This window comes from Sceloporus occidentalis, unplaced genomic scaffold, assembly GCF_023333645.1.
Source record: "Sceloporus occidentalis isolate IW3139 unplaced genomic scaffold, rSceOcc1.0.p SCAF_24, whole genome shotgun sequence".
Lineage (NCBI taxonomy): Eukaryota > Metazoa > Chordata > Lepidosauria > Squamata > Phrynosomatidae > Sceloporus > Sceloporus occidentalis.
The window spans coordinates 8,647,825-8,674,188 of NW_028317004.1; the positions used below are offsets into that span (position 1 = coordinate 8,647,825).

A 26,364-nucleotide genomic window follows, 5' to 3' on the forward strand; every position below is an offset into this window, starting at 1 on the left:
GGGTTGGTCCGTTTCATACATTGGGAAGTTGATAAGTTGAAAGTTTAAACACATCTCCTCTTCCCTTCAATGTAAGGGTTAATGAATAAACCACAGCACGTAAGAAGCAACTTAAGGCACAAACATCTCTTTCTCTCAAGTAAACCACAATCCTAATGTGTGCTGTCGATGACTGATCTAAGAGTCACGTGCGTATGTGATATTGCATTTCAGCCTACTAAATTGATTCCTTTTTCATTTTGGGCACAGGGGCTTTGGTAACAGTTTGTGACAGGGGTGAATCTGTTAGTTGAATCCATTCCCATAAATCAGGGACTATGTTGTGCTTCCGATGCAGAACCAACTCGAAATGTAAACTAAAGCTTCAAGCTCCTGTGTGAAAGTAAACTTACCTCCAAGCAGTAAGTAATCTGGTAAGGCAATAGGTTACGAAGGAGAACAGTTGGCCACAAATGAACCACATACGGTAGGTCCCACTTGTCATTTGTGCACACCGGGGAAATCAGGACATCTTTCAATGCGGCAATGTTTATGATAAGGCAGTCAGTTTTAGATCTTAGAGGCTGGCATTTCCTCCCCAGTAGATTACCATTACTTCTTATGATATCCTCAAAGCTGATGCCATCACACATCTGATATGTTTCGTTTTTCTCTGGCTTCAAACACAGGGTGGATCTATAAAACAGAGGAAATATCCAGAAGTCTTATAACCATACATTTCTTCTTTACCAGCTGCAGGCTAACCAATAAGGTCTCATAATAAACCACCCTCATCAACATTAACTTTTTCTGTTCTGTTGACTGAAGTGCCTTCCACTATAAGTAGATAACTACAGAAACAATTAATGTATGATTTTGAAATTTCTTACAATACCTTATGGTGATAAATGGTTGATCTCATTATGGCATGATTTTTTTAAAAAATTTTTTTTAACTAAATAAAAAATTAAAAGCAATGATCATTGCAAGCTTTTTGTGTAAATATATTAAACTATAATAGGTAACAATTCTAGTTTACCTGTAAGAAGGCAACGGAACGTTAAAGTCCGATTCTGGTCCAGCAGTCCCTAAACAGACTTCATCTTCATAAATTTCAAATCCAATTGAGAAATGATTTCGGATCTGGAGAGTCACAGAAAGCACTAAGCACAATAACGCTAGACACTTAAGAATGACAGATTATTCCGCCTTAGTGGTTTTGGTAAAAGGAATAACACCGCTCAGTAGGGAGAAGAGGTTCTATCTTTGCCAGCATAAGTCTATTCTTTTGAATAGAATGGTGCTTCTGAAAGAACCACTTTTTGTTTCACATAATACTCAATGCTCTTATTTAAGGCTGTAGCCTTATTAGAAGATTCACTGCAGGGCTCCCCAACAAGGGGCTACATACTCTTATAAGACATAAGATGCATCAATTATTTTCCATTTTTATGACCCAATTCTACCAAATACTAGATATTACACATGTTGTTCATCATCCCCTTTCCAGCACACACCACTTACAAAGTAAAGGGCAGTTGGAGCATTCCAACCTAGGGCAACTAAGCCTAGAGAAAAAGCACCTGAGCTGTAATACCAACAGAAGATCTCTTGAAGGGACACCAGTGCATATCTGTTCAAAGGACCGTAAGAGATATAAAATATCTCCCCCGTAACCAATTCATTTATACTCCGGAGGTCGGTGCACAGCTTCTAGAGCATCTCTTCATTTGTGTCCTACAGAAGCAGAGCCCTGGCATTTGAAGTCATGTAACAGTGGTCAGTAAAGAAGTACAACATACCTGTAATGGGGATCGGATTGTAATGCATTTGGTTGCCTCCACCGTATCGACCTGACAAACAATACATCTTTCCACACCAGAGTCCAAGTGTCGTACAGAGTAAAGACTTCGACCCACTTTGGTTAATGGGATCTTGTCAGTCATAGTGTGTTGCAATGGTACTAACATTCAATAAAATTAAGGGAGCATTAATTAACATATTTCTAAGATAATGTAAATTAGTTAATATATGTGAATCAAAGTTAAGTTTGCAACATGCATTTTTTGTGTGTGTTTAGAGATAAAATTGGCATAAAATGCAACAAGCTATCAAACGATATTTAAAATGTACCAATAAAATGGCAAGAACATATTGCTTATTAAAATAACTTGAAAAGCTCCTAAAATGTTTCATCCCCTGAATTACAGGAAAATAAAACATTTTTGTCACAGTATACTTAAAAAAGGTAGCGTTTTATTTTTGGCGTTTGCGGTGGAATTTCCACAATTGAAAGAATCACTACATAAATATCTCCCCCTCTTCCATCACTTACCAAGCTGAATGTAGAAGTGCTTGCTGCTCAGACTGGTCATTGCAGAGAACTTGTCACTCTGCCTCTTAGACTGAACGTAATCCATGCTAAGGCTTTCTCCGTCATTCAACCCAACACAATTTGATACCATATCAGCGTTTAAGGGGGTGAAAAAGTCACTGGGAGAGACAGAGACTTTAAGTCCAAGAGAGTTTTTGACCACAAATGGAGCTTGGTCTTTTTTGAACACATCAGCTGTTTTGCTAGCGGCTTCAGCAAACGCCTATAAAGGAAACCAAGGGGCAATGATTTTATTTTGGAACTGCACAAGGAATATTATATGTTACATATTATATTGTTACCTACTGACCAATTTATAGAAGTAATGGACAATTAGTTTCTAGCCATCAGTGCAGTGTCTACTTTGGAACCGTTTCAAATGTCATTGGATCTGAAATAATTCTTATATTCGGTCCATTTTATGAGTTGATTAAATTAAGTGGATATCACACCACCCACTTTATGAAAAACATAAAAAAACTAAGTTTGGATAGAAACAAATCTAGTCTATCCATATTCTATAACATTTAGTGGGTTTATTTTATTGGTTGCTCTCACCATTGCATACTTTTACTTTATGGCACCAGAATTAATCTTTCTACATAGCTACCAGAATGTCTTGACTGCAAGTAAGTCAAGTAACATTACATGTGCCAGACTTTTACCACACTAAACATTGCCTTTTTTTTTCCTTACACACACTATGTCCCAGATTCAACTCATCTGTACACATTGTGTGTGATATAACCGGTGAAAAGAAAGAATAATATCCAATCCCAGGTAACAAACTGTATTGTATGTATTTAAATGATGCCTACCTGTCCTAAGTTGGTCAGCATTTGAAGACCACATTTAGAGAGAGTGATATTCAGGTGGTCTTTTGAGAAGATGTTAATTGCCGTTATATATTCTGGTATCTTGTAATTCTCTTCTTCACCATCTATCTCACAAAGTAGCTTTCTTAATTTCTTCTTCATCTAAAGTGAAAAAAAAAGAATTTCCATTAAATAAACAATTAACGTTTGTATTTTAATTCTAAAAGTTAAATCTAGTCCGTGAGTCTTGGGATTCAAATCAACAAAAGGCCAAAATTAAAATAATGAATCTAAAAATTGTATCCAGAACATGGTTTGCAGTTTTTAAAGCCAATGCAAAAAACATTGTATACAAATTCCAGGAGAGACAGGATTGAGATTGGAAGGAGGTACAATGACAGTCAACATGCAAAATGACAAGCAAAACCCAAATGTAGGTATTGATAGTAGAGTTTAATTAATAATTTTATTCCTGCTTATACTATAATGCCATGGTTTCACGAAAACCAAAGCCGGTAGTTAACTCACCACACATTAAGTAAGTTGACCAGACAAAATCTAGAATTAATTTATAACGATAGTGGTAAGCTTCATGTGAGAGAAAAAAGAAAAGAAAAAGGAACATTGCTAATGAAAGAACTAGTTTCACAACCAAGATACCTTTATGCCAAGAGTCCAGGGTCGAAAGGCATCACTTTTATCAACTTCAAGAGGTTCCAGTAATGGCTCCCAAACGCCAAATATGTCATTGTAATAGTGAACCTGAAAATGACACAAATTACATCATTAAATTATGAGCATCTGAACAAATATTCCAATCTTTGCAAATAGGCCGTACCTCTAATTCGAGCTGGCTGTGCAGGTTTATGAGAGTGCTCCAATTCTTTACATCTCCAGAAAATGAGGATTTAGCTAAAAGCATAGGTAATGTTCTGTGTCCGACACCAGCTTCCAGAGACACAATGATCGATTCAATGTTGACTTTAAGGGTCTCTCCAGTTAGCACCAACGTATCCTTCTCACTGGCTACATTCTCACTTTCCTTGGTTTCTTCGAGAAACCAAAGTTTTAAATCTTTCAGGTCTTTCTTCTTCCAGAGATCTGGAGGGACTGGGCTTGTTACTTCTGTGATTGCCTCTTTGCTGGGAGAGAGAGCTGAGGTAATTGTAATCACTGTGTTTAGAATAACTGGTGAAACCTACAGAAACGACAAGCACATTGGATGCAATGGAAAGAGAGGAATCACTTGACTTATAACATAACGTATGGTATGTGAGGGTAGAGGAGTTAGTGCTTGATCCATCCATTTTATTTAGGGTATGAAACATTTGTTTAAGGGTTGCAGCAGTGCTAGAGCCAGTCAACTTCTCTATTCTCATTAGCGAATATGTTGTTTGTTCTCATGAAACCCTTCAGGGGAGCTTTGAGTTGCTCTGTATTGTACATTGATTTGAGTCCACCGTTTGATATGAGAGTTAAACACTCCCCACCTCTACTTTTAGAACGTAGCAATTTATTCAAATTTTACTTCATACCTTCAGCATCAGTGACTTTAAGGACAGTTCTATCATTTGTGGACCACCATTAGACTGGATACTTTGGAAAAAGAGATCGCACGGTTGAAGTATCTGCACATAGATAAATAACACAGGTTTCAGTACAGAAAAAATAACTTCACTGCACATTTAATTAAAACAGTCTAGCCTTTTCTTGCTATCCACTAAATGTCTCAACCTTCACTCTCGGGCATGTCCTCTTGTTCAAGCCACATTTGTTCTGGTTATTTTTTTTGTGTCAACCCAACTCTGTGTTTCAAGTAGGGCTGAAACAACTAATCGATAATAATAGATAATGAAAATCGTTGTCAACGATTTTCATTATCGATTAATCGAATCGATTTTTATCGATTATAAAAATTATAATCCGACCTCAAACAGAGATCGGATTATAACACTAGAATACAGATCCCCCGCAACGCTGCAGGGGACCTGGATTCCCCTCACTGTCGGCCGGTCTCTCACTTCCGTCTCTCTCCCCCTCCCATACACCCCTCTGACTCCTCCCCGCTCCCATACATCACTCTGCCTCTCTACCCGGCTCCGTTACTGACTTCATAGAAGCCTCAGCGTAAATGAAGGGCAGTAACGGAGGCTGTCTGTGCGCATCGTACAGACCCCCACCGGCTGACAGAGGATCATCCTCTCTGTCAGCCGGTGGGGGTCTGCATCGCACAGACAGCCTCCGTTACTCACCTTCACTTACGCTGAGGCTTCTATGAAGCTGCAGTGAAAGTTCCTGTCAGTAACGGAGCCGGGTAGAGAGGCAGAGCGGTGTATGGGAGGGGGGAGGAGTCAGAGGGGTGTATGGGAGCCACCCTCCCATACACCACTCTGGCCCCTCCCCCTTCCATTCGGCACTCTGCCTCTCTACCCGGCTCCCTGGTGTCTTGTGAACCTCCGTGGCTGACAGGAGGCAGAGTGGAGTATGGGAGGGGGCAAAGTGGTATATGGGAGGGGGAAGGAGGCAAAGTGATGTATGGGAGGGGGGAGGAGGCAGAGTGGTGTATGGGAGGGGGGAGGAGGCAGAGTGGAGGAGCCAGAGTGGTGTATGGGAGGTGGAGGAGCCAGAGTGGTGTATGGGAGGTGGAGGAGCCAGAGTGGTGTATGGGAGGGGGGAGAAGCCAGAGTGGTGTATGGGAGGGGGAGGAGCCATAGTGGTGTATGGTAGGGGGAGGAGCCAGAGTGGTGTATGGGTGAGTTATAGTGGTGTATGGGGGGTATTATGAATTTCAGGGCATATAGGGGGTATAAGGCATATCGATATTAGGCATATCAGGGGGGCATAAAACATATCTGGGGGTAAAAAGTATATAAGGGGGTTCAGTTGCATATCACTGGCATATAAGAGGTATAAGGCATATATGGGGGCAGAGTGGCAAGCTGGGGGTCAGATGTGCATAACCGGGGGCAGTTTGGTAAATAAAAAAAATTTAAACAAGGCTTTTTTCTAATAGTTTTTATTAAATATGAAAAATAGTTAACATATGAATTAATATTTACTAATAACTTTGTATTAAGACCTAGTTTGAGAAACACTGTGTTTGGGTTCTTCTAGCTTTTATTATTATGTCAGTAAAATAAGAAGGTGAATAGAGAGAGGCCATTGCAATAAAGAGATGAAAGTGTAAATTGTACGTTTTTTATTACATTATTTTAAATGGAAAAAAAATTTAATTTTTTTTATCCGATTGATTAATCGAAAAAATAATCGGCCAACTAATCGATTATTAAAATAATCGTTAGTTGCAGCCCTAGTTTCAAGCTATACACAGAAAACAGATACATCTATAATGACATAAAATAATACCTCCCCTATCTTTCTACATAGATATATGTGTGTAGAGAGGTAATGCCACTCACAGTTGTGATGTTTCCTGCTCTCTTCTCTGGCAGAAAAGGACAAGCCTGCATGTGCAAGTCCTTCACAGAAGCAGTCATGTGCTGCGTTTCAGTGCCGTTTTTAATGGACAGTTCACACTGAGTCGTCAATACCAGTGCCGGGGCATCAGCTTTTGTTAGATCAGCCACAAAAACAATCTCAGGGTTTTTAACCATTACATTAATTTCCATTTTAGACACCTGTTGTGTGGCCGCTGAAACGAACACAAAGCAAAAAAGTTAAAGAAACTCAATCTAGGCAGAACATACATATTTCCACAAGTCTGACACCCTTTCTACAACTTTGGAGAAACTGGTTTTGTGGGTTACAGATGCTGTAGTCCACAAAATCTCGCATTGCATTTTTTTTATCCAAAAATATTTATAGAAATTTTTTTTAATATACCGTATTGGTTCAGCGGATGTGCCGGAACCGGAAGTTGTATACGCGTATTGCGTAGATGTCCCTCGCCGGCCCCGCAAGACACCCGGGAGTCTGCTCTGGTAAGTCTTGGGGGCAGAGGTAAAACGCATCGTGCGGACGGTCACCGGCTGCGGCAATGCGCGTAAACAATCTCCCTTGCCGGGACTCCCCCCGTGGAAATTCCCGGCAAGAGAGATTGTTAAAGCACATCGGGCAGACGTGCCGGCAGCGGAGGCTGTTTACGCGCATCGCCGCTGAACGTCTGCACGATGCGCTTAGACAACCTCCCGTGCCGGCACCCCCCCGTGGGAAGTGCTGGCAGGGGAGGTTGTCTGAGCGTATCGGCGAGTAGGATGCAGGTCCCCTGCACCGCTGCGGGGGATCTGTATCCTAACCCTGCTGCCTGCCTGGCGCCCGGAACTGCATGTCCCGGGCGTCGGGCGCTAGCCGCACCCCCACTTTAAAGACTTAAAGTGGGGGGAAAAAGTGCGGCCTATATTCGGGCCAATACGGTAATTTAACCTTTGGGCACTCATGTCACTGATGCTTGTAAACAGACAATTTTTCCTAACAATAGATACTTTTCTTCTCTTGTTGCCTAAAAAAGTATACCCATCTGTGAGCAGGGATCAGTACATGAGTACATGAGACCTTTTCTACAATAAGGAAAAGCTGCCTTTCTCCACCTGAGACTCCATGTTTGAATGTAAATACATAATTATTTTATATATCGCCATCAAATTCTACAGTGTGGATATTTGCATATGCCAGGGGCGTCCAACCTGCGGCCATCCAGCTGTTGCAGGACTACATCTCCCATAATGCTCTTTCAGCTAAGGGGCTGGCTGAGGAGGATGGGAGACGTAGTCCTGCAGCAGCTGGAGGGCCGCAGGTTGGACGCCCCTGGCATATGCAGTATTTAATATTCTATATAGAGTCTTCAATGAGGTCCCACCTGTGTCCTTGGGAATGCTTGCTGCTTGAAGAATGCTTTGTTGCGCAGCAGCACTTTGCTCATTGGCTTTGAGAAATATGTCTGCCACTGTAAGGAGAAATTCCACGCTTGCGCACAAGTAGATGTCACGGACAATTACATCCAAGACTGTGCCTTCTCTGCCCTGTTTATAAGCCACGTCCACCATGACATTTTTCTCAAACCCATGTTTCATTTCAAGCATTCTAAAATATAAAAAGTAAAATACAAATTAAAGAGAAAATTGGAAGTGGTAGGCAGGGAAGGTAGGAAAACATTTAGAGCGTGAATGAAAATGACAGTGTGAGATAGTGAACGTGGACATGTGAATTAGAGTGAATTGTTCCCGAATTAAAAACAGCCAAACCAAACTGGCAGACAACAAAATGTGTTGCCCGAATACGAATGTGCCAAAAAAGGAACCGAAAAATTAATCAGAATAGTTCTTGGCCCATTGGTACGTCTAATACTTAATGCAAACTCAAGTATGTTTTGCTTAATCATTGTCTTAAAAGTTAAACTTAAACATTACTGGTACTTCAAACCAAAAAGTCTCCATTCATCGAGCATTCTGTTACAGAATTATTGTAGTGGTCTCCTGTCATATTACCTGGGACTTGCTTTTTGTATAGCCTCCCTCTTATCATCCAATGTGCAGTTTGTTAGTTTGAGAGCAGCGCTTATTGTCCCATCGGAGGACATTTTGACAGCAGTGGAAATCAAGCCTAGTCTGAACTCAGCAAGTTTCAAAGCATCATCTCTCTGACTGAGACGTGTCTGTTAAAAATAAATGAATTATTCAGTATAACCTAACATAACAATATATTATAGAGAGCCACTACTTTCATACCCCCTTGGGTGCCACAAAAGGAACACAGTTGGTGGGCATGGTAAGCGGTGGGGCCAGAAGCAGCACAATGCACCACCTTGTGATGCACTAAAGCCGAACGCAGATATATATAACATAATATCTTGTCATATTGGCCACTGATCATCCTAAATGGCCCCTGATCGCCACATCTTGTTTTTGGGGCTGTAACACAGAACAGCATGAGAAGACATCTCGTTTTTCCATGAAGCCTTTACATTGAGGCCTAATCTGTCAACTGTGTTTGGGTTCCCAAGGTCGCAAAGCAAGCTATGGCTTCATAACTCTACCACTCAAGTGCTTGAATTTATGGATTTGTTTCCTTTAAGCTCTAACTTGACAGAGGGTAACCCTGTAGCACATATTCAAAATAATTCACATTGCTCATGTACTTACATGGTTTGCTTTTGAGTTGGAACTATACAGTCTTAATGTGAGGGAGTCGAACTGGAAGTCGAGCTTCAAAGTTGTTTTGATTTTTACAGGTGCATATGTTTCCACTACTGCAGCTGTTACTACAGTAGTTCCTGTAATAAAGATAAAAAAGAGATTGAAAAGAAAGATCAGAGCAGCATTTTCATCTCATCACACCATAGAAACTTCATATTAATAAAATGTATTAAAGATACTCTTTCATAAAGGCAATCCCCAGGTCCACCATCAGATCTTTTTGATCCAGTAACAATTTATCAGCCCCTTCCCAACGTATCATCTTAATTCCTCAACGTGTCCTTGCTCAAAAAAGACAACTCCTTTTCCTCATGTCACCCATGATAAAGAAATGCAATTATGCGGCAAAATATGTATTCAGGATAGCAAAGTGAGGTCCTGGGGCCCTTCTGGAGACCCTATACAGCCATATCGGCTGTGCCTTGGAAACTTCAACATCTTTAGAGTGTGTAGAGAAGCAAAGACATTATTAGTGAATTAAAAACAAACAAACATTCATGCTTACAACCAGACGTAACTTTCCATGAGTAAAACTTCCTACACATTGCCGTTTAAGAGTATGGCCCCACTGGGGCAAAGGAGTAACACTGCCCTTAAACACAAATTTAGACAAAGTGCCTAAAAGTTAACATCCAAAAAATGGAAACCGCTAGATAGAAATAAGACAGTTTCAGAATAATCTAAAAAAAGATTTTAACCCCTTGTCAGGACCAGGGCGAGCAGGTCAGGTAGGAGTCCACGTGGAGGGGATACGGGGAACTCTGTCTGTACTCCTTTATGCATGGTGACAGAGAGATAGGTACAGACAGAGTAGCAGAACTGGAAAGGACGGGAGCTGAGGCACAGAGACGGGAGCAGAGGAAGGTGCAGGCTCGGGAGCTGAGGCAGAGAGATGGGAGCTGAGGCAGGTACAGGCTCAGGTGCAGGTGCAGGTACAGGCTTGGGTGCAGGTGCAGGTACCGGCTCGGGTGCAGGTGCAGGCTCGGGTGCAGGCCCACTGGCAGGTAAGCCCACAGGCAGGTTCAGGCACAGGTACAGGCTCGGGTGCGGGCCCACTGGCAGGTAAGCCCACAGGCAGGTTCAGGCACAGGCTCGGGTGCGGGCCCACTGGCAGGTAAGCCCACAGGCAGGTTCAGGCACAGGTACAGGCTCGGGTGCGGGCCCACTGGCAGGTAAGCCCACAGGCAGGTTCAGGCTCGGGTGCGGGCCCACTGGCAGGTAAGCCCACAGGCAGGTTCAGGCACAAGTACAAGCTCGGGTGCGGGCCCACTGGCAGGTAAGCCCACAGGCAGGTTCAGGCACAGGTACAGGCTCGGGTGCGGGCCCACTAGCAGGTAAGCCCACAGGCAGGTTCAGGCACAGGTACAGGTGAGGCCCACTGGCAGGGCGGACGGGAACGGAGGCCCACTGGCAGGGCGGACGGGAACGGAGGCCCACTGGCAGGGCGGACGGGAACGGAGGCCCACTGGCAGGGCGGACGGGAACGGAGGCCCACTGGCAGGGCGGACGGGAACGGAGTACCACTAGGCCAGGCACGTGTACAGGTTCATGCCCGGGTACGGACTTACGCTCGGGTACTGGATCATGCACGAGTACCGGCTCAGGCACGGGTACAGGAACAGGCTCAGGCACGGGTTCGGGCTCAGGCACGGGTTCGGGCTCAGGCACGGGTTCGGGTTCAGGCACGGGCACGGGTTCAGGCACGGGCACGGGTTCAGGCACGGGCACGGGTTCAGGCACGGGCACGGGTTCGGGCACGGGTAGCGGCTCAGAGCAAAGGCAGTCCTACAACTTCAATGCCAAGGCCCTGACTGAAGGGCAGGGCAGGTCTTTTAAAGGCAGGGCTTCACTCAATTCATAAGGCGCAGCTGTACCTGATAATCAGGTTCAGATCACTCCAGAGGGTGGAGGGTGGCCACTAGTGGTAGCAGATGTATTAACCTGAAGTACAATTCAGCCATGGTTCAGGCAGCAGAGAGTGGATCCTGACACCCCTTAAGGACAATAGGGGTTCTTACTCATAGTATATTGTGGGACAATGGCTCTTTTACCATTTTTCAGTGTTGCTGTTTAGCTGTGATTTTCTTCTTTCTCATTTCGTGCTCCCACACATATTATATATTGGTTTTTTTCAGGACAAACAGGGCTTTCTTTAGATACCATTATTTTTATCATATCATCTAATTTACTATAAAAAAAATTTATAAAATGTGATAAAATGTTCTCACTTTTTGAACAAAAAACTTTTACTCATCTGCAAAAACTAATGAAAAAACCTGCTAAATAGATTCTAATATTTGTCCTGAGTTTAGAAATACCCAATGTTTTTATGTTTTTTTCTGCACATTATGGGGCAATAAATACCAGTAGCGTTTTGCTATTTCAAAACCATTCTGCCCCATGTGCCATTTCGGGTATCTTTGAAGCCGGCCAATGAAATTTACCCCATCAAACCATATATTTTTAAAGACTAGACACCCCAAGGCATTTCAAATGCTGGTATTTTAACCCTTTCCATGTACTAATTCTACCACTAGTCTTTGTCAAACTTTAGTGTTGTAAAAAATTTTTGTATTTTTTTCATACACGTTGTACTTCAGGTATATATTTATCGCTCCTGGTATATGTCCGTGTCAAACAACACCCCAATATGTGTTCAGTAACATCTCCTGAGCGCAGTGATACCCCACATGTATGGGTTTGTTGGGTTATTTGGGAGGTAAAAGGCCACCTTTGTGAGGTGTGTATTTTTTTGCCATTTAGACATCTGGTCACTCTGTGCCCGCGGCCCATACTTGGGACATCTTTGAAGCCGGACAATTCGATTTACCCCATCAAATCATACATTTTTTAATACTAGACACCCTATGGGCATTTATAATGCCAATATTTTAACTCTTTCCGTGTGGGAATTTTTTGGGAAGATTTAGCGCTAATTGTAGGACTTGTGCGTAAAAAACTTATACATATATATCTATTTGCACTTTTTCGTGACAGTAGGGATTTATTTTTACATGTAACCATATACCGTATTTGCTCGATTATAAGACGAGGTTTTTTTCAGAGCAAATGCTCTGAAAAATACCCCTCGTCTTCTAATCGGGGTCGTCTTCTAATCAGACCTCAAATAGAGGTCTGATTATGAGACTAAGATCCAGATCCCCCGCACCGCTGCAGGGGACCTGGATCCTCCTGTCTCCCCCCCCCACACTTACTTACCGGTGCTTCCTGCTGTATTGCCGGGGCAGCGGGTTGACGTCTACGCGATCCGCGTAGACAACGTCCGCTGCAGCCGGAAGGAGGTGTGGCTAGCAGCGGGGGTTGTCTGCGTCCGTCGCGGATACCTTCCCCGACTGTCAGAAATCAGAGTTCCCCGCACAGGTGCCGGAACTCTGATCTCTGACAGCCGGGAAAGGTATCCGCGACGGACGCAGACAACCCCCCGCTGCCAACTCCACCTCCTTCCGGCTGCAGCGGAAGGAGACGTCAACCCGCTGCCCCGGCAATACAGCAGGAATTTGGAAGCACCGGTAAGTGTGTGTGCGTGTGTGTGTTAAATGGGGGACATAGGGCATTTCTGGAATGCCTTATACCCCTATATGCCACTCTGGCACTTAGGGGGTTAAAAGGCATATTATGGGGCAGAGTGGCATATAGGGAGTTATAAGGCATTTCAGGAAGCAGAGTGGCGTTAAGGGGGCATTTAATAGAGCACTCTGCCTCCTGAAATGCCTTATAGAGTGCTCTATACAATGCCTTTTAACTCCCTTAATGCCACTGCCTCCTGGAATGCCTTATACCTCCCTATATGCCACTCTGCCCCATAATATGCATTTTAACCCCCTAAATGCCAGAATGGGATATAGGGGTATAAGGCATTTCTGGAGGCAGAGTGGCACATAGGGGGTCAAAAGGCATACCATGGGGCACAGTGGCATATAGAGGGTTAAAAGGCATATCATGGGCCACAGTGCCATATTGGTGTGGCAAGCCTGGGGGCAGATGTGCGTAACTGGGGGACAGGTTGGAAAATACAAGGAAATAAAAACAAAAAAAATATTTTTCTCAATCATAGCTTTTATTTAAAAAAATAGTTTACATGAATTAACATTTACTGGTAAAACTTTTTTCCTTTAGGGTCGTCTTATATTCAGGCTTTTTCTTTTTTTCCTAAGTTAATATTCAGATTTTGGGGGGTCGTCTTATAATCAGGGTCGTCTTATAATCGAGCAAATACGGTATATATTATTTTTTTACAATTTTTTTTTTTTTTAACTATACACTGAGGTTGTGTAGCCCCCTTGTGAGGCTTCCAGGAAAACCGCAATGCCGCCGATCGCGGCGAAAATGCCGCGATCACCGGCAAATATTCGCGACCACGTACATGTACGGGCATTGTCACTAACGCATTGCATCATCACCCCGTACATGTACGTGGATTGTCGTTAAGGGGTTAAAAAAGCCAAACAGGTTACAGTTTTACAGAAAACCACACACACACTTTATTGACCCATTCTGGAGTCACTACATAGAAATAGCTATTGCTATTCTCACCACTGCAGCTGGTTTCGGTCATCTTCTGCTCTGAATCGGTCAGGGGAATTTTTTGGGATGTTTCTCCTAAATTTTCATTCAGTGTCCTCAGGATCAAAGTCAGGTCTTCTTGGCCAAGAACGAGCTACAGAGCAACAAGGCAAGTTTCAACACCAAATAAAAAAAACACATTTTGATCTTGCATGAATAGATACTGGTGTGTTAAAAAAGGACTTGCTTAAATACTACAGCTTTAATCATAAGAGAACTGAACGCAATTGTGTAAACAGATCTTACATTCATTGGTTTAAGATGTCCAGTGATTTTGATATCGGGAATATCATTGTACCAATCAGCTGCCAAATTACGTTCGACTGTTATATCCAAATTCAGTGGCTGAAGTAGCTTTAATTCTGGCTGCAATGAATCTTTTTCAAATACAGTCCTGAAATATAAAAAAACATGCAGAAATGTGTTATTTCTATACCATCATTGTATGATTGACAGAGTAAAGGCAAATATGTGGCAGTCACAAAGAAAGGTGGTTAGCAGAATTGTTCTATACAATCACATAACCTATCATCCGGGAAACCCAAACTACACAGTATTAACATTGTCAGGAAAAAAAGACAATTGATATAAAAATGATAATAGACTGATTCATGGATCACTTGAGATTTTAGAGTCATTCCGAATTTTTTGTTAGAAGGAGCAAAATAAGTGATCGTTCCAACAACATTCCTTCATTCTATGCAATATGGTCACCAATCTGAACTATGCCATTAGCATTTGACATACAGGCTTAATCGGCTCTTAAACGTGGCTACATCTCTTTTCTCTGGTCTTTTACCTGTATAAGTTTAGCTCACTAAGTTTCACTGTCATGGAGTCAATGACAGGAGGAAGGCTACAGCGACTTTTTGTTGTTACAATGAAGAACTGGTTTTTAATGGTGATAAGACCAAGATCTGCCACCAAGATGTCAGAAGATGTGGATGACTGTGGTATGATCACAACTGGAGCCTTGATATTAACATCCAGAGCTAGCCGGTAGCTGTGTTGGGCTAATTCCTTCACGCCCGTGGCAGCTTTTTCTGCAGCGTGGGCAGTGGCTTCTGCTAATGCATCTCTTGCCGTTTGAAAACGATTTACAAAATCCTAGAGATAATTGACAAAAATAATTGTAAGTCATCAAGATAGAAAAACTGCCTTTAAACAAACTACGTTAGAAACAGATACACCAACCTACCAAAAGCATCATGGCAACATTAACATTATAAAGTTAACTATTTTAACCCGCGTTCACGAAAGATCAAACATTCAATACAACATTGTAAATGAGACCCAAGTCTTACAGACAAATACAAATTAGTTTCACATTTGTTTGGGGCAACACATAAATGCACAATAACAAAAATAGTAATTTTACTTACCGTAAATTCTTTTTTCCTTAGTATAGTGTCAGTACCATGGGGTGTCGCTCTTCCTAGGGACAAGGACCTAGAATTGAAGCGGTTAAGATTACCTCCTAACCCCTCCTACTCCTCCCTATAAGAGCCCCGGCAACCCCAATACCTCCAGAAAGTACCAAGAACACAAGATAGCTTGCAAAAAATAATTTTAATACAAAAACGTACAGGGAGGGATATATGTACTGACACTATACTAAGGAAAAAAGAATTTACGGTAAGTAAAATTACTATTTTTCCTGTCATATAGTGTCAGTACCACGGGGATATAGCAAGATGCCCCCTCTGGGTGGGGAATATAGTCACGAGGTAACCGCCTGGAGCACCTTACGCCCGAAATCAGCATCAGAGGAGGAGAAGATGTCTAGCCGGTAATGCTTGACAAACGTGTGAAAAGAAGACCAAGTGGCTGCCTTGCATATTTCTTCCGGGGATGCAGAAGACCTTTCAGCCCAGGACGTAGCCATAGCTCTGGTGGAGTGAGCAGTAACGTGAGATGAAAGAACCTGACCGCTGAGAGTGTAGGTTAAGCAAATAGTGTTGGAAAGCCATCGAGATATCGTGTGCTTGGAGGCCGCATGGCCTGTAGATCTACCAAAATAATTAACAAACAATTGATCCATTGAGCGGAAAGGAGCAGTGCGGTCTATATAAATCCGTAGAGCTCTGCGGACGTCTAGAGTGTGCCAGAGCGTTTCTTCCGGAGTAGCAGGTGACGGGAAGAAGGAGGGTAAAATCAACGGCTGATTGACATTAAATTCAGAGATGACCTTAGGCAAAAAATAAGGCTTAACGTACAAAACGACTTTACCTTGGTGAAAAATCGTAAATTCTGGAGCCGCGGAAAGAGCCTGAAGCTCACTGACCCTCCTTGCCGAGGTAATGGCTACCAAAAACGCCGTCTTGAGAGATAAAAACTTGAGAGACACATCTTCCAAAGGTTCGAACGGTTCGGAGCAGAGTGCTTGAAGGACCAATGTCAAATCCCAGGAAGGAAAATGCGAACGTCTGGGTGGCCGTTGAATGGTGACTGCCTTAAAGAAACGTCTGACGAGAACTTGCGAAGCCAATTCAGACAGGAGAAACCCGCTGAAAAACCTTCCTGTAAAAAGTCCAGAATGGAACTTGAGGGAGAAGAAAAATCCAAACCTTTTGTAACACACCAGTGAAGAAATTTATTCCAGACTCGAAGATAAATAGTAGACGTAGATCTTCGTACTGAACTCAGGAGGACCTCTGTCATAGAATTGGAAATGCCTCTGCCCTGGAGGATCATCCTTGCAGCAGCCAGGCTGTAGAAGAACATCCCTGGAAAGGTTCTTGTTTTCCAGAAGACGGGAGGAGATTGGCAGTTCCCACACTGAAATCGCCATGCTGAGCAGCTCCGAAAACCAATTTCGATTCGGCCAATGACGGAGAATAGCTAAAACCCTGGCTTTGTCTACCCGAATCTTGAGTAGGATCCGAGGAATCATGGCCACTGGAGGAAACACATAAGCCATCTTGAAAGACCAAACCACCGACATTCCGTCTAGCAGCGGAGGATTGTCCTGCCTGTAAAGGGAGGCGAAAATTGGCAATTTGCTGTTTTGTCTGGTCGCCATAAGGTCTATATCTGGCAAGCCGAATTTTTGAACCAGGAGAGAGAAGATGCTCTTGTCCAGGGTACAGTTTGCTTGGGAGCAACGAGATCTGCTGAGATCGTCTGCCAGACCGTTGTCCACTCCTCTGATATGTGTCGCTGCTAAATCCTCTAGATTCCTTTGGGCCCAGAGCATGAGATCGTCTGACAGGTCCTGGAGCCTTGGAATTCGGGTGCCACCCTGCCTGTTTATATATGAGACTGTGGTGGCATTGTCGGACTGAATTCTCACAGCTTTCCCCCCGTAATCTTTGACCAAATGTCTTGAGCGCCAGAAACACAGCTTTCAGTTCCCGAAAGTTTGATGATTGGGTCTGATCGATTAAGGACCAGCTGCCCTGACTGCAGAGGCCATTCAAATGAGCTCCCCAGCCTACCTTGGGGGCATCCGTGGTGAGAGTGACCCAATGACGTGGTAGAAAAGATCGCCCTTGGGCGAGGCGCCCCTTCGCTTTCCACCAATTCAGCCGGAGTAAAACGTGCTTGGACACCGTGAAGGCGACGTCCAGATCCTCCAGTCTCCTGGACCACTGTTGCAGGATGTCCCATTGAAGGGGTTTCAACTGTGCCTTGGACCAGCTTACTGCCGGAATACAAGCTGTAAGACTGCCCAGGATACTCATAGCCATCCTGAAGGGAAGGGTTGGATTCTGTTGTAAAAAAGAAACCTGTTTCCTTATTTATTTTGATCTTTGAACGTGGTAGATATAGTCTCGATGAGACGGAATCCACTATGAGCCCCAGAAAATGGATCTTCGTGGTTGGAATAAGGTTGGATTTTTTGTGGTTTATGATCCAGCCGTGATCCTCCAAGCATCGGGTCATAAACCTGAGATGTGCCAGGAGCTCCTGAGACGAACTTGCTTTCAGAAGCCAATCGTCCAGATAAGGGACGACTGTGACTCCCTTTTTCCGCAAAGCTGCTGCAATAGGGGTTAGAAGTTTTGTGAAAATCCGAGGAGCTGACGACAGGCCAAAAGGGAGAGAAGTGAACTGAAAATGACGAACTCTTGTCCCGACTCTCATGGCAAACCTGAGATACTTCCTGGAAGCTGTGGCGATTGGCACATGGAGATAAGCATCTTTTAGGTCTAGTGTAACCATAAAGTCCCCTTGTCTCAACAGGTGGGTAACTGTGAGAATGGATTCCATTCTGAAGTGACGGTATGGAATGCAGGCATTGACTCTCTTTAGATCCAAAATTGGACGGAAGGACCCATCTGGTTTTGAGACCAGGAAGAGACGAGAATAGACTCCCTGAAACTCCTGATTCTTTGGAACAGGTTCTATGACACCTTTTTTGAGAAGGGTAAGGCTTTCGGCAAACAGTGCTGAGTTCTTCACTTGAGAAGGGTAAAATGAAATCAGGAACAGAGGACGTGGAATTCTGAAAAAAATTATCCTGTACCCGTCCGCAATGATCCTGAGGACCCAGGGGTTGCTTGTGGTTTGTCTCCATTCTGGCAGGAACCATTGCAAACGACCTCCAACACCGTCAGAACTTCCTGCCCTCTGGTTTCTTAGGATGTTCCTGAAACTTCCTCTCGTGTTGTTTACGAAAAGTTTGAGCCTTGAACACAGGTTGAAAGGGCCTGGAAGGTCTATACTGGTATCGTTTGTTCCATCTGCTTTTCCTATCCTGAGGAAGTGCTTTTTGTATCTGACATGTGTCTGATCAATTCCTCCAAGGGAGAACCGAATAGTTTGGTTCTTTCAAAGGGTAAATCGCATAGTGTAGATTTGGAAGCAGTATCTGCTGCCCAAGAGCGTAGCCATAAGGCTCTTCTAGCCACGGAAGACAAACCCATGTTACGGGCTGATGGCTTAAGGCTCTCTTCTGCAGCTTCCACCAGGAAGCTATTAGCCAGCCTAAGGTTTTTAAATAGCTTAGACAAACCTTCTGACAGACTACCCTCTAAGGACTGCAACCAGATACCTTGAGCTTTAGCCACAGATGCGCTAGATAACGCCACCTTGCACTGGAACCCAGATGACTGGAACATCCGTCTACAGGACGTTTCTGCCCTCTTATCCGCTTAGTACGCTTGGAAAGCTGGGCTATTTGGACATCTACTTTAGGGATATCTTCCCATTTCTCATCACCCTGAAGGTGAAAAAGCTGCTTAAAGTGCTTAGAGATAAAGGCTCTTGCCTGGATTATTCCATTCTCTATACATGAGATTCTGCATGTTAGGTAACATAGGCAACCCTTTAGGGTGCGCCGACAGGTCTGAATCTTGAAAAAGCCGTGAGACTTCCTTAACAAATTTACGCAGTTCCTGTGGAGGAAAATTGGTCTCATCCTCTGACTCTTTGCTAGATGAAGCCGTATAGGATGAGCTAGAGACCTCTCCAGAGGACAAATCAGAATGAGGGGAAGCTGATGCCCTTTTACGTTTGTGGGATTTAATCCTTACGGGTTCCACAGGCTTAACTGCTGCTGCCTTAAACGTTTCAAACGTTTGTGCCAGGTTGTCCTGGAACCAACCTAAGAAAGACTGCATGTCTTTTTGTTTCTCTTTTGCCAAACTCTCAGCGGAGCAGGCATTGCAAAATTTCTTTTTACAACCATCCGGCAAAGGAGTGGCACATTCAGTGCACGATAAATGTTTAGTCTTAACAACAGCCTTTTTTGGAGCAGGTGTAATAGATTTCTCCTTATCCGGCTTATCTGGTGAAACCGGACCAGACATCTAATAAGAAGAAAGGAAGAAAAAAATTTTAGTACAAAATACAGGGCAGAGGATTTGAAGGGCTAAGATAACCAAATCCTACCTTACAACTCCTCAATCCGTGTGGGGGGGCTGGTGACACGGAAATACCAGTGCTGACAAGCTCCTCTGCTGTCAGACTGGGCAGCACAGCCTTATATATGCGAAAACAATTTAGTTTTCGCGCCCTGAACAAGAGAAACTGTGTCACGCATGCTCAGTAGTGTGCCAGTGCTCTTTGGTGGAACGCAGCGCCCTCTGGCGTGCGTTCCACCGCTGTGCGCATGCTCCAATATTGCCGGCATAAGAGCGTGGCGTCTAAACAACTCCGTAACGTCCGCCGATGCGGACGGTACGCCTCGCTCTGCTCACCACCCGGGGAGCAATCAGAGGGAACCCCCGGACACAACCCGTGTGTCCCACCAACGAAAAAAAGAAAAGGTCCGTCCCTGACAAGGGACAAGGAAGAACTGGAGGTATTGGGGCTGCCAGGGCTCTTATAGGGAGGAGTAGGAGGGGTAAGAAGGTAATCTTAACCGCTTCAATTCTAGGTCCTTGTCCCTAGGAAGAGCGACACCCCGTGGTATTGACACTATATGACAGGAAAAATTATCTTAGATTTTTCCTTTTAAGATATAATTGTTTGCTCATTCAAATGTACAGGCAATATTCTGAAACTTGTCTTAACTGTTACTACTGGAAGTATTGTAATCCAGAAGAAGGGAATAAGAAATGCAGGTGGACTGCACAAAAGAAGACACACAAAGGAACAGTTATGTCAACAACTAACATGACTGGAGACTGGCTTCTTGGTATCAGAATAAAGATAGACATCATCACATAATTAATATCACGTTATTTCAAATATAACAGTAAGCACACGGATCAAACAATGGTACACGGTAATAGAATATGCAGACTGACCAGAGTATTAACCCCTTCACGACAAAGCCTGTAACATGTACGGGCTCACAATGCATTGTCATTTAAGGACACCCCTTTTGTCCTTAAGGGGTTAATAGTAAAAATAGACAAGTGAGTTTGCATAGTATTGTTTACGTACCAAAATTGCCGAAACAAATTTGTTGACAAAAATGACTTGGATGCAGCCAACCGTTAAGGTGATATGACTGTCTACGATGTTCATATCTGTATAGGCAGCACCTTGGGTGGCATCAACGTAGGATGACATTTGAAGATTGAAGACTTCTTTTCCAGTTATGCAAACTGCCTGAATAAAGCAAAGATACTTTATGACATGACTCTTCAATGAGTTTGATGAACTAGACAACAATCAGAACTAATTCTGCTTCTTTCTGCGCATTTTTGTTTGGTTGGTACAGAAAATAATCTACAAAAGCACTTAGCAGCACTTAAATAGCTAAGGAATCCAACTGAATTGTATTACTCTGTTTCAATAAATCAATAAATGTGGACAAGTTCCCATTAATAGATATTAATGTTGTTAAAATAAAGGGTTATCTGTATCAGTATTTTATCAGTATCTGTATTTTGGTATTAACATCCATGTACATGAAGGAGGGCTTCTGACAGCAAGTGGAACACACACACACACACACACACATATATATATATATATATATATATATAGCGCTAATTTTCACTTTTCAACATTTGGGTCTTAGAAAAATATTTTTTAAATACTGAAGTATTTTTAAATATCAGCATACCTTCTTATAGAGGGCATTGCTATCCAGATCTTGAATAACAATATTTTTCAGTTTAGCTGAAATGTTTGTTGCTTTTTTACTCATGATCACCTGAGAATCAAGACCTACGAGGGAAAGAAGTTTCAACACTCATTTAATATTTACTGAGAAGACACAATGTACAACTGAGGCAAATCAACACTGATTTAAAATCAGTCAAATATCTGGTTTATACTTTTAGAGAGAACCTCATAGGAACCAGTATTCCATATATACATAAGAGTAAGAGCAATCCAAAGTGCAGAAGGTCTGTCCGATAATGCAGGATTACAAAATATAAAAGAAGGGCAGAACAAGTTAAAAACGATCCTTCTCTACTCATGTGAGGAAAATCTGAGCCTCTGTTCCAGTAGATAATATTACGTACGGATAATAATTCTACATAGAAAATCAAAACTTTTTTTTTTACCTTCAATGCTGATTTCAGAAATGCTACGTTTTTGTTCACGGATAAAAACACGCAAGCAGGACAATTCTGCACACACATGAAGATTTATCACATCATCGTATTTTGATTGAGTCCGTGCTGTACAAAATGAAAGAGACAAGATATTACCCATATCATCTATGTGACATTGTGATACTGCCACATGAACCCCATGTGGATATGGCTTTGCTATGAAGGTGCATTTCCATTTTACCCAACACAAAGGGTGTGTATAAACAATGTTTAATGATCCGCATGCCTGCTTCAAACGCTGAATTTAGAGGACTTTTTCTCCATAGCTTTTACTTGGAATGTTGTAAGGAGGTATTATTTCTTGGCTTTGGTACTTATGTGTGGCACGTGTTCCCAAATAACACTACCTACAGCTATATGTCATCAACAGTGTGGGTCAATTGTGTTTCACAAAACATGTGTTTCCGTCAGTGAAACCTTCTTAAAAGAAAATCCTACTTATTGCCTTCTTTTGTTCTTTTCTGTCTTCAGTCTCTTGAAGCAATGTTTCAGCTTCGTTGGTCTTGGACGTTGGTAGAAGGTTATTCAGAAAGCCCATTGTGTTTAGAAGAGCCTCTGTGTGCAGATGGACGTCCAAAGATGAGAAGTTCACCTGTGGAAGGTCGGAAAGTTTAACGTATGTGAAATCCCTCATAATGTAATAAATTACTAGTTTTCACCACTTTATTTAGGGATGCTCTTAAGATTCCATCATGTCTCTGATGGGACCGAAAGCAAAGGGATTTTTTGAAAAAGAAAAAAGTAGGAACTGATAATTTATCTATTCTTTAACATTTCATTTTTTAAAGCCAGTTTACATTATAGTACTTACCTTAATTAGTTGTTCTACATTTTTGTACACGGTTGAAAATTCTGGTCCATTCATGTCAGCCTATAAAAAAATTATAATAAAACATAAGCAGTTAAGCGATATAAGAGCATATCAAAGGGTAGTTATACTTATATTAAACTGGTATTTATTCCCGACCTTTACATATTCCAGAATTAAAAGGTCATCTGTGGTGTTGTCCAAGGTTGTGATAATGTAAACGATTTTTCCTTCGTCATCTTCATAAGAAAAGAAAAAAATATTTTAAGCCTTTAAAATGAATTGGGTTTTAGTATGTATAGTGCTTGTAAGATAGTAAATAATAATTACCTGTGTACTGGGGGCAATGTAAAGCTATTTCTTTCAGAAAGGCATTTGCTGACATATCAAATGTTCTCATGTTAAGTTCTGTACCCAGTCCCAAAATCTCTAGATTTAGAACCGTTTTCTCACAATCTTCGGAGAGGCTACACAACTGAAGCATCACCTGTTATTCAAAAGAAACACGTTTTAGGTACTCTCATACTCTAAAACCATCATATCTATACCCGCTCCTAAATCATGTAAGCGAGAACTCTCTTTAGTTTCCAGTAAGGGGGAAGACTATAAACAGTAAGGATTTAGGGAAGTAATGAAACATGGAACCGATAGAAAAATTGGCAGCAAGCTTCTATTTCATTATTGAATAGTGATGTCATTTGCATGGCGAATGTACACTGCCGGTAGTACTAATGAAGTAATAAAATAAAAAGTCATAGGATTTAAGTCAGCCAAGCTATGAATCCTTATTTACATCTGGTATTAGCATTTTTTTCTCCCACATCAGCCTGTTTACAGTTTATATTATTATTACCATTATCTTTTATTTATATAGCGCCAACAATTCAGAAAGTATCATTCAATAATTGTCATGCTAGACTTAGATTCTCTTTTAAACACGCATAGAAACATTTCCTGTCTTACAAAAAACAAAATAGAAAAAATTTGATTTTAGACTTTTCTCCAAAAATAAAATGGCTTTGAGGTAGTAAAATTGCTATTAAAGTGCACTGAATGGATATTTTATATCAGGCATTAAATGCCTAGATATGTGAAACAAGGATATGCTCAATTTGAAGCCACTCTGGTTGTCCAGTCAATCAAGAAGGTTTCTGTGTCAAAGATAATGCACTTTGTATGAAAACAATGCTTAGCGGAACTGACATACCTTTGGAATCTCAAATCTCATCTGAAATTCAGTCATGTTTTTCAAAGACTCCTGCTTTGTCAGCCTTTTCCTCTTCTTATTGTCCACTCCAGTCAGTGAACTATTAGAGAAATTGAAATTCGCCAGATCTTCCACAGGGCTAGTGGGTGCGTCGTAAAATATGTCTTCAGAATCTAAATCTGCAAAGGATGAAACCAAAAACAACGTAAAAATTTGGAAAATAGTTTCCAAAACACAGATGTATGTATAATAATCATAATAATAACAGCATAAGCCACAGTATTAGTGTAGGAAAACAGACCAAAGAATAGTCACCATAAGCCTCCTTAACACTTAAGTATTAAACTACACAAAGCTAAATGTGTAATAATTAACATGGCTATTTAGGGAGGGATACAAATAATTATTAATCTCCATTCAAGTGTGGCAGGTATCTCCACACGGATGTTTATCACCCAGATTTACATTATTATAATTATCTTTTATTTATTAGGCGCCAACAAGTTACGCTGTACAATTTAAGCGGGGCAGTTAACACACATAACAAACATACATTAATACATACAGACAAACCCTGCTGCCCGTATGCTTGCCATCTAGCCTTATGATACTTTTACACCAAGTTCCAGTCAGGAATGGTGGGCTTTTGAGGGCCCCACTTGAGGGCCTACAATCTATAGGAATAGCATGAGTAATTGAAACAAAAGTAGGGGTATTGCATGTATACTATAGTGTACCCTACAACAACGCTCGAAAACCGGAAAAAGGCAGCTTAGCAGGCAGGCCCGGACTGGCCATCGGGCAAACCGGGCCCCTACCTTAAAATAGGCCCAGTCAGGACCGAACTCACTAGGCCTATGCGGCCTCTACGGCCGCATTAACGCAGGGCATAAGGGGCACCTGCCCCTTAAGCCCGCCGCAACTGCGACCGGGTCCGCCACTCTAAGGGACCGGGAAGCCCCCACCAGGGCCCCCCCTACCATGTGGCACAGGGTTTAAATTAAAACATCGGGGTTTTGGTTTTTTTTATTTATTTTTTTACTTTATTTAACATCCTCCATGTTAAATAAAGTTTTTGTTAACTTTATTTAACATGGAGGATGTTAAATAAAGTTAAAAAAAAAACACCGGTGTTTTAATGTAAGCCCTGTGCGGCTGCAGACCCCTAAGAGGGGCTTCCCGGCCCCTTAGAGTGGCGGACCCAGTCGCAGTTGCGGCGGGCTTAAGGGGCAGGTTCCCCTTATGCCCTGCGTTAATGCGGCCGTAGAGGCCGCATAGGCCCAGTCAGTCCGGTCCTGCCCCGGTTGCTGCTTGCTCCGGCAACAAGGTAAGTAGGGTGAGGGAGGGGGGGTGCAGTGAGAAGGGGCAGAGGGGGGGTTAGATAGTGAGAAATGGGGAGAGGGGATAGATAGTGAGAGGGGGTACATAGTGAGAAGGGGCAGATATGATGGGGAGAGGGGGTAGTGTGAATGCGTATGAGAATGAATGAATAAATGTGTGGATGAATTGTGTGAATGCGTATGACAATAATGAAATCATGTGTGGATGAATTGCTTGAATGATTTGTGAGACTGCATTAATGAATGTGTTAATGATTTGTGTGAATGAGTAAATGCAAAGATGGTACATTAAGGGTGGGCTTTAACAATAAATAAATAAAAATGGGCTGCTCGGGCTTAAATGCCCGGGCCTATTTTTTGTCCCAGTCCGGGCCTGTTAGCAGGTAAAAATTTATTTATGGCGTCTATTCTTAGAAGTGCAGTTTTAACTCACCAGCTTCACTATGTATTATAAAGGGCCAAAAACAGTGAGTGTCTGCTGTGTGAGGAGTTTGGTTGGCCCTTTATGGACGCAGAGGCAAAACAGTGAGACTTTTTGAAAGTCATGAGACTTCAGGAGGACAACATACAGGCATGTTTTTCCCTAGAGGATCAAAATAAAAGTGGCCCGAAACGCAATTTACCAGACTCAATGACTGAATGATATTCCACCAAAAGAGGCCTTCTCGTCAGCAGTTGTGGATTATTCCGTGGAGATTTTTTTACCTGGATCATAAAGAGGACAACTGCATTAAAATCACTTGCTTCAACACCTAAGATACAGTGGAGAATAGGAACAACATGACAATACTAACTGAAAGTTTTTTAGTAGCAGGTGATGGATCAGGAGGATTTTCTGGTTTGGGAATGCTGTCAATTAGCTCCAAAACACCCTTCAGCTTTTGGTCCGATACACGTACACAGAGTAATGGCAGCTGTCCAAACAGTTTAAACCTATTTCAGGAGAAATCAGAATAAATAACCGTGACTGGTTCCGTTAGGTGTGAATATCCACAAGTAACCGCTACCAAGGGCAGCTGCCGAAAAGTAAACAGGTCAATATAACTAAAAAGTAAGGGACGTTAAGAGTATATCAACTTTTATCGAGAGAGAAATATGGAGCACCACGATAAAACAAGGGCACTGCTGTCCCTAGAAGATACAA

General features: G+C 42.4%; 1 protein-coding gene across 1 annotated transcript in view; it reads right to left on the reverse strand.

Moving 5' to 3' along the window:
* The window catches only part of LOC149300581 (intermembrane lipid transfer protein VPS13A-like), a 72,063-nt gene that overhangs the window by 23,954 nt on the left and 21,745 nt on the right, over positions 1-26,364 (reverse strand). Inside the window, 25 exon segments of the mRNA XM_089485091.1 lie at positions 393-675; positions 1,019-1,122; positions 1,782-1,942; positions 2,315-2,576; positions 3,172-3,330; positions 3,829-3,930; positions 4,007-4,366; positions 4,704-4,796; positions 6,588-6,820; positions 7,985-8,208; positions 8,613-8,779; positions 9,267-9,397; positions 13,875-13,998; positions 14,151-14,298; positions 14,704-15,011; positions 20,739-20,906; positions 21,367-21,470; positions 21,815-21,931; positions 22,304-22,457; positions 22,677-22,736; positions 22,833-22,912; positions 23,004-23,160; positions 23,881-24,053; positions 25,844-25,881; positions 25,971-26,153. Coding sequence (XP_089341217.1) covers positions 393-675; positions 1,019-1,122; positions 1,782-1,942; positions 2,315-2,576; positions 3,172-3,330; positions 3,829-3,930; positions 4,007-4,366; positions 4,704-4,796; positions 6,588-6,820; positions 7,985-8,208; positions 8,613-8,779; positions 9,267-9,397; positions 13,875-13,998; positions 14,151-14,298; positions 14,704-15,011; positions 20,739-20,906; positions 21,367-21,470; positions 21,815-21,931; positions 22,304-22,457; positions 22,677-22,736; positions 22,833-22,912; positions 23,004-23,160; positions 23,881-24,053; positions 25,844-25,881; positions 25,971-26,153 — 4,093 coding nt within the window.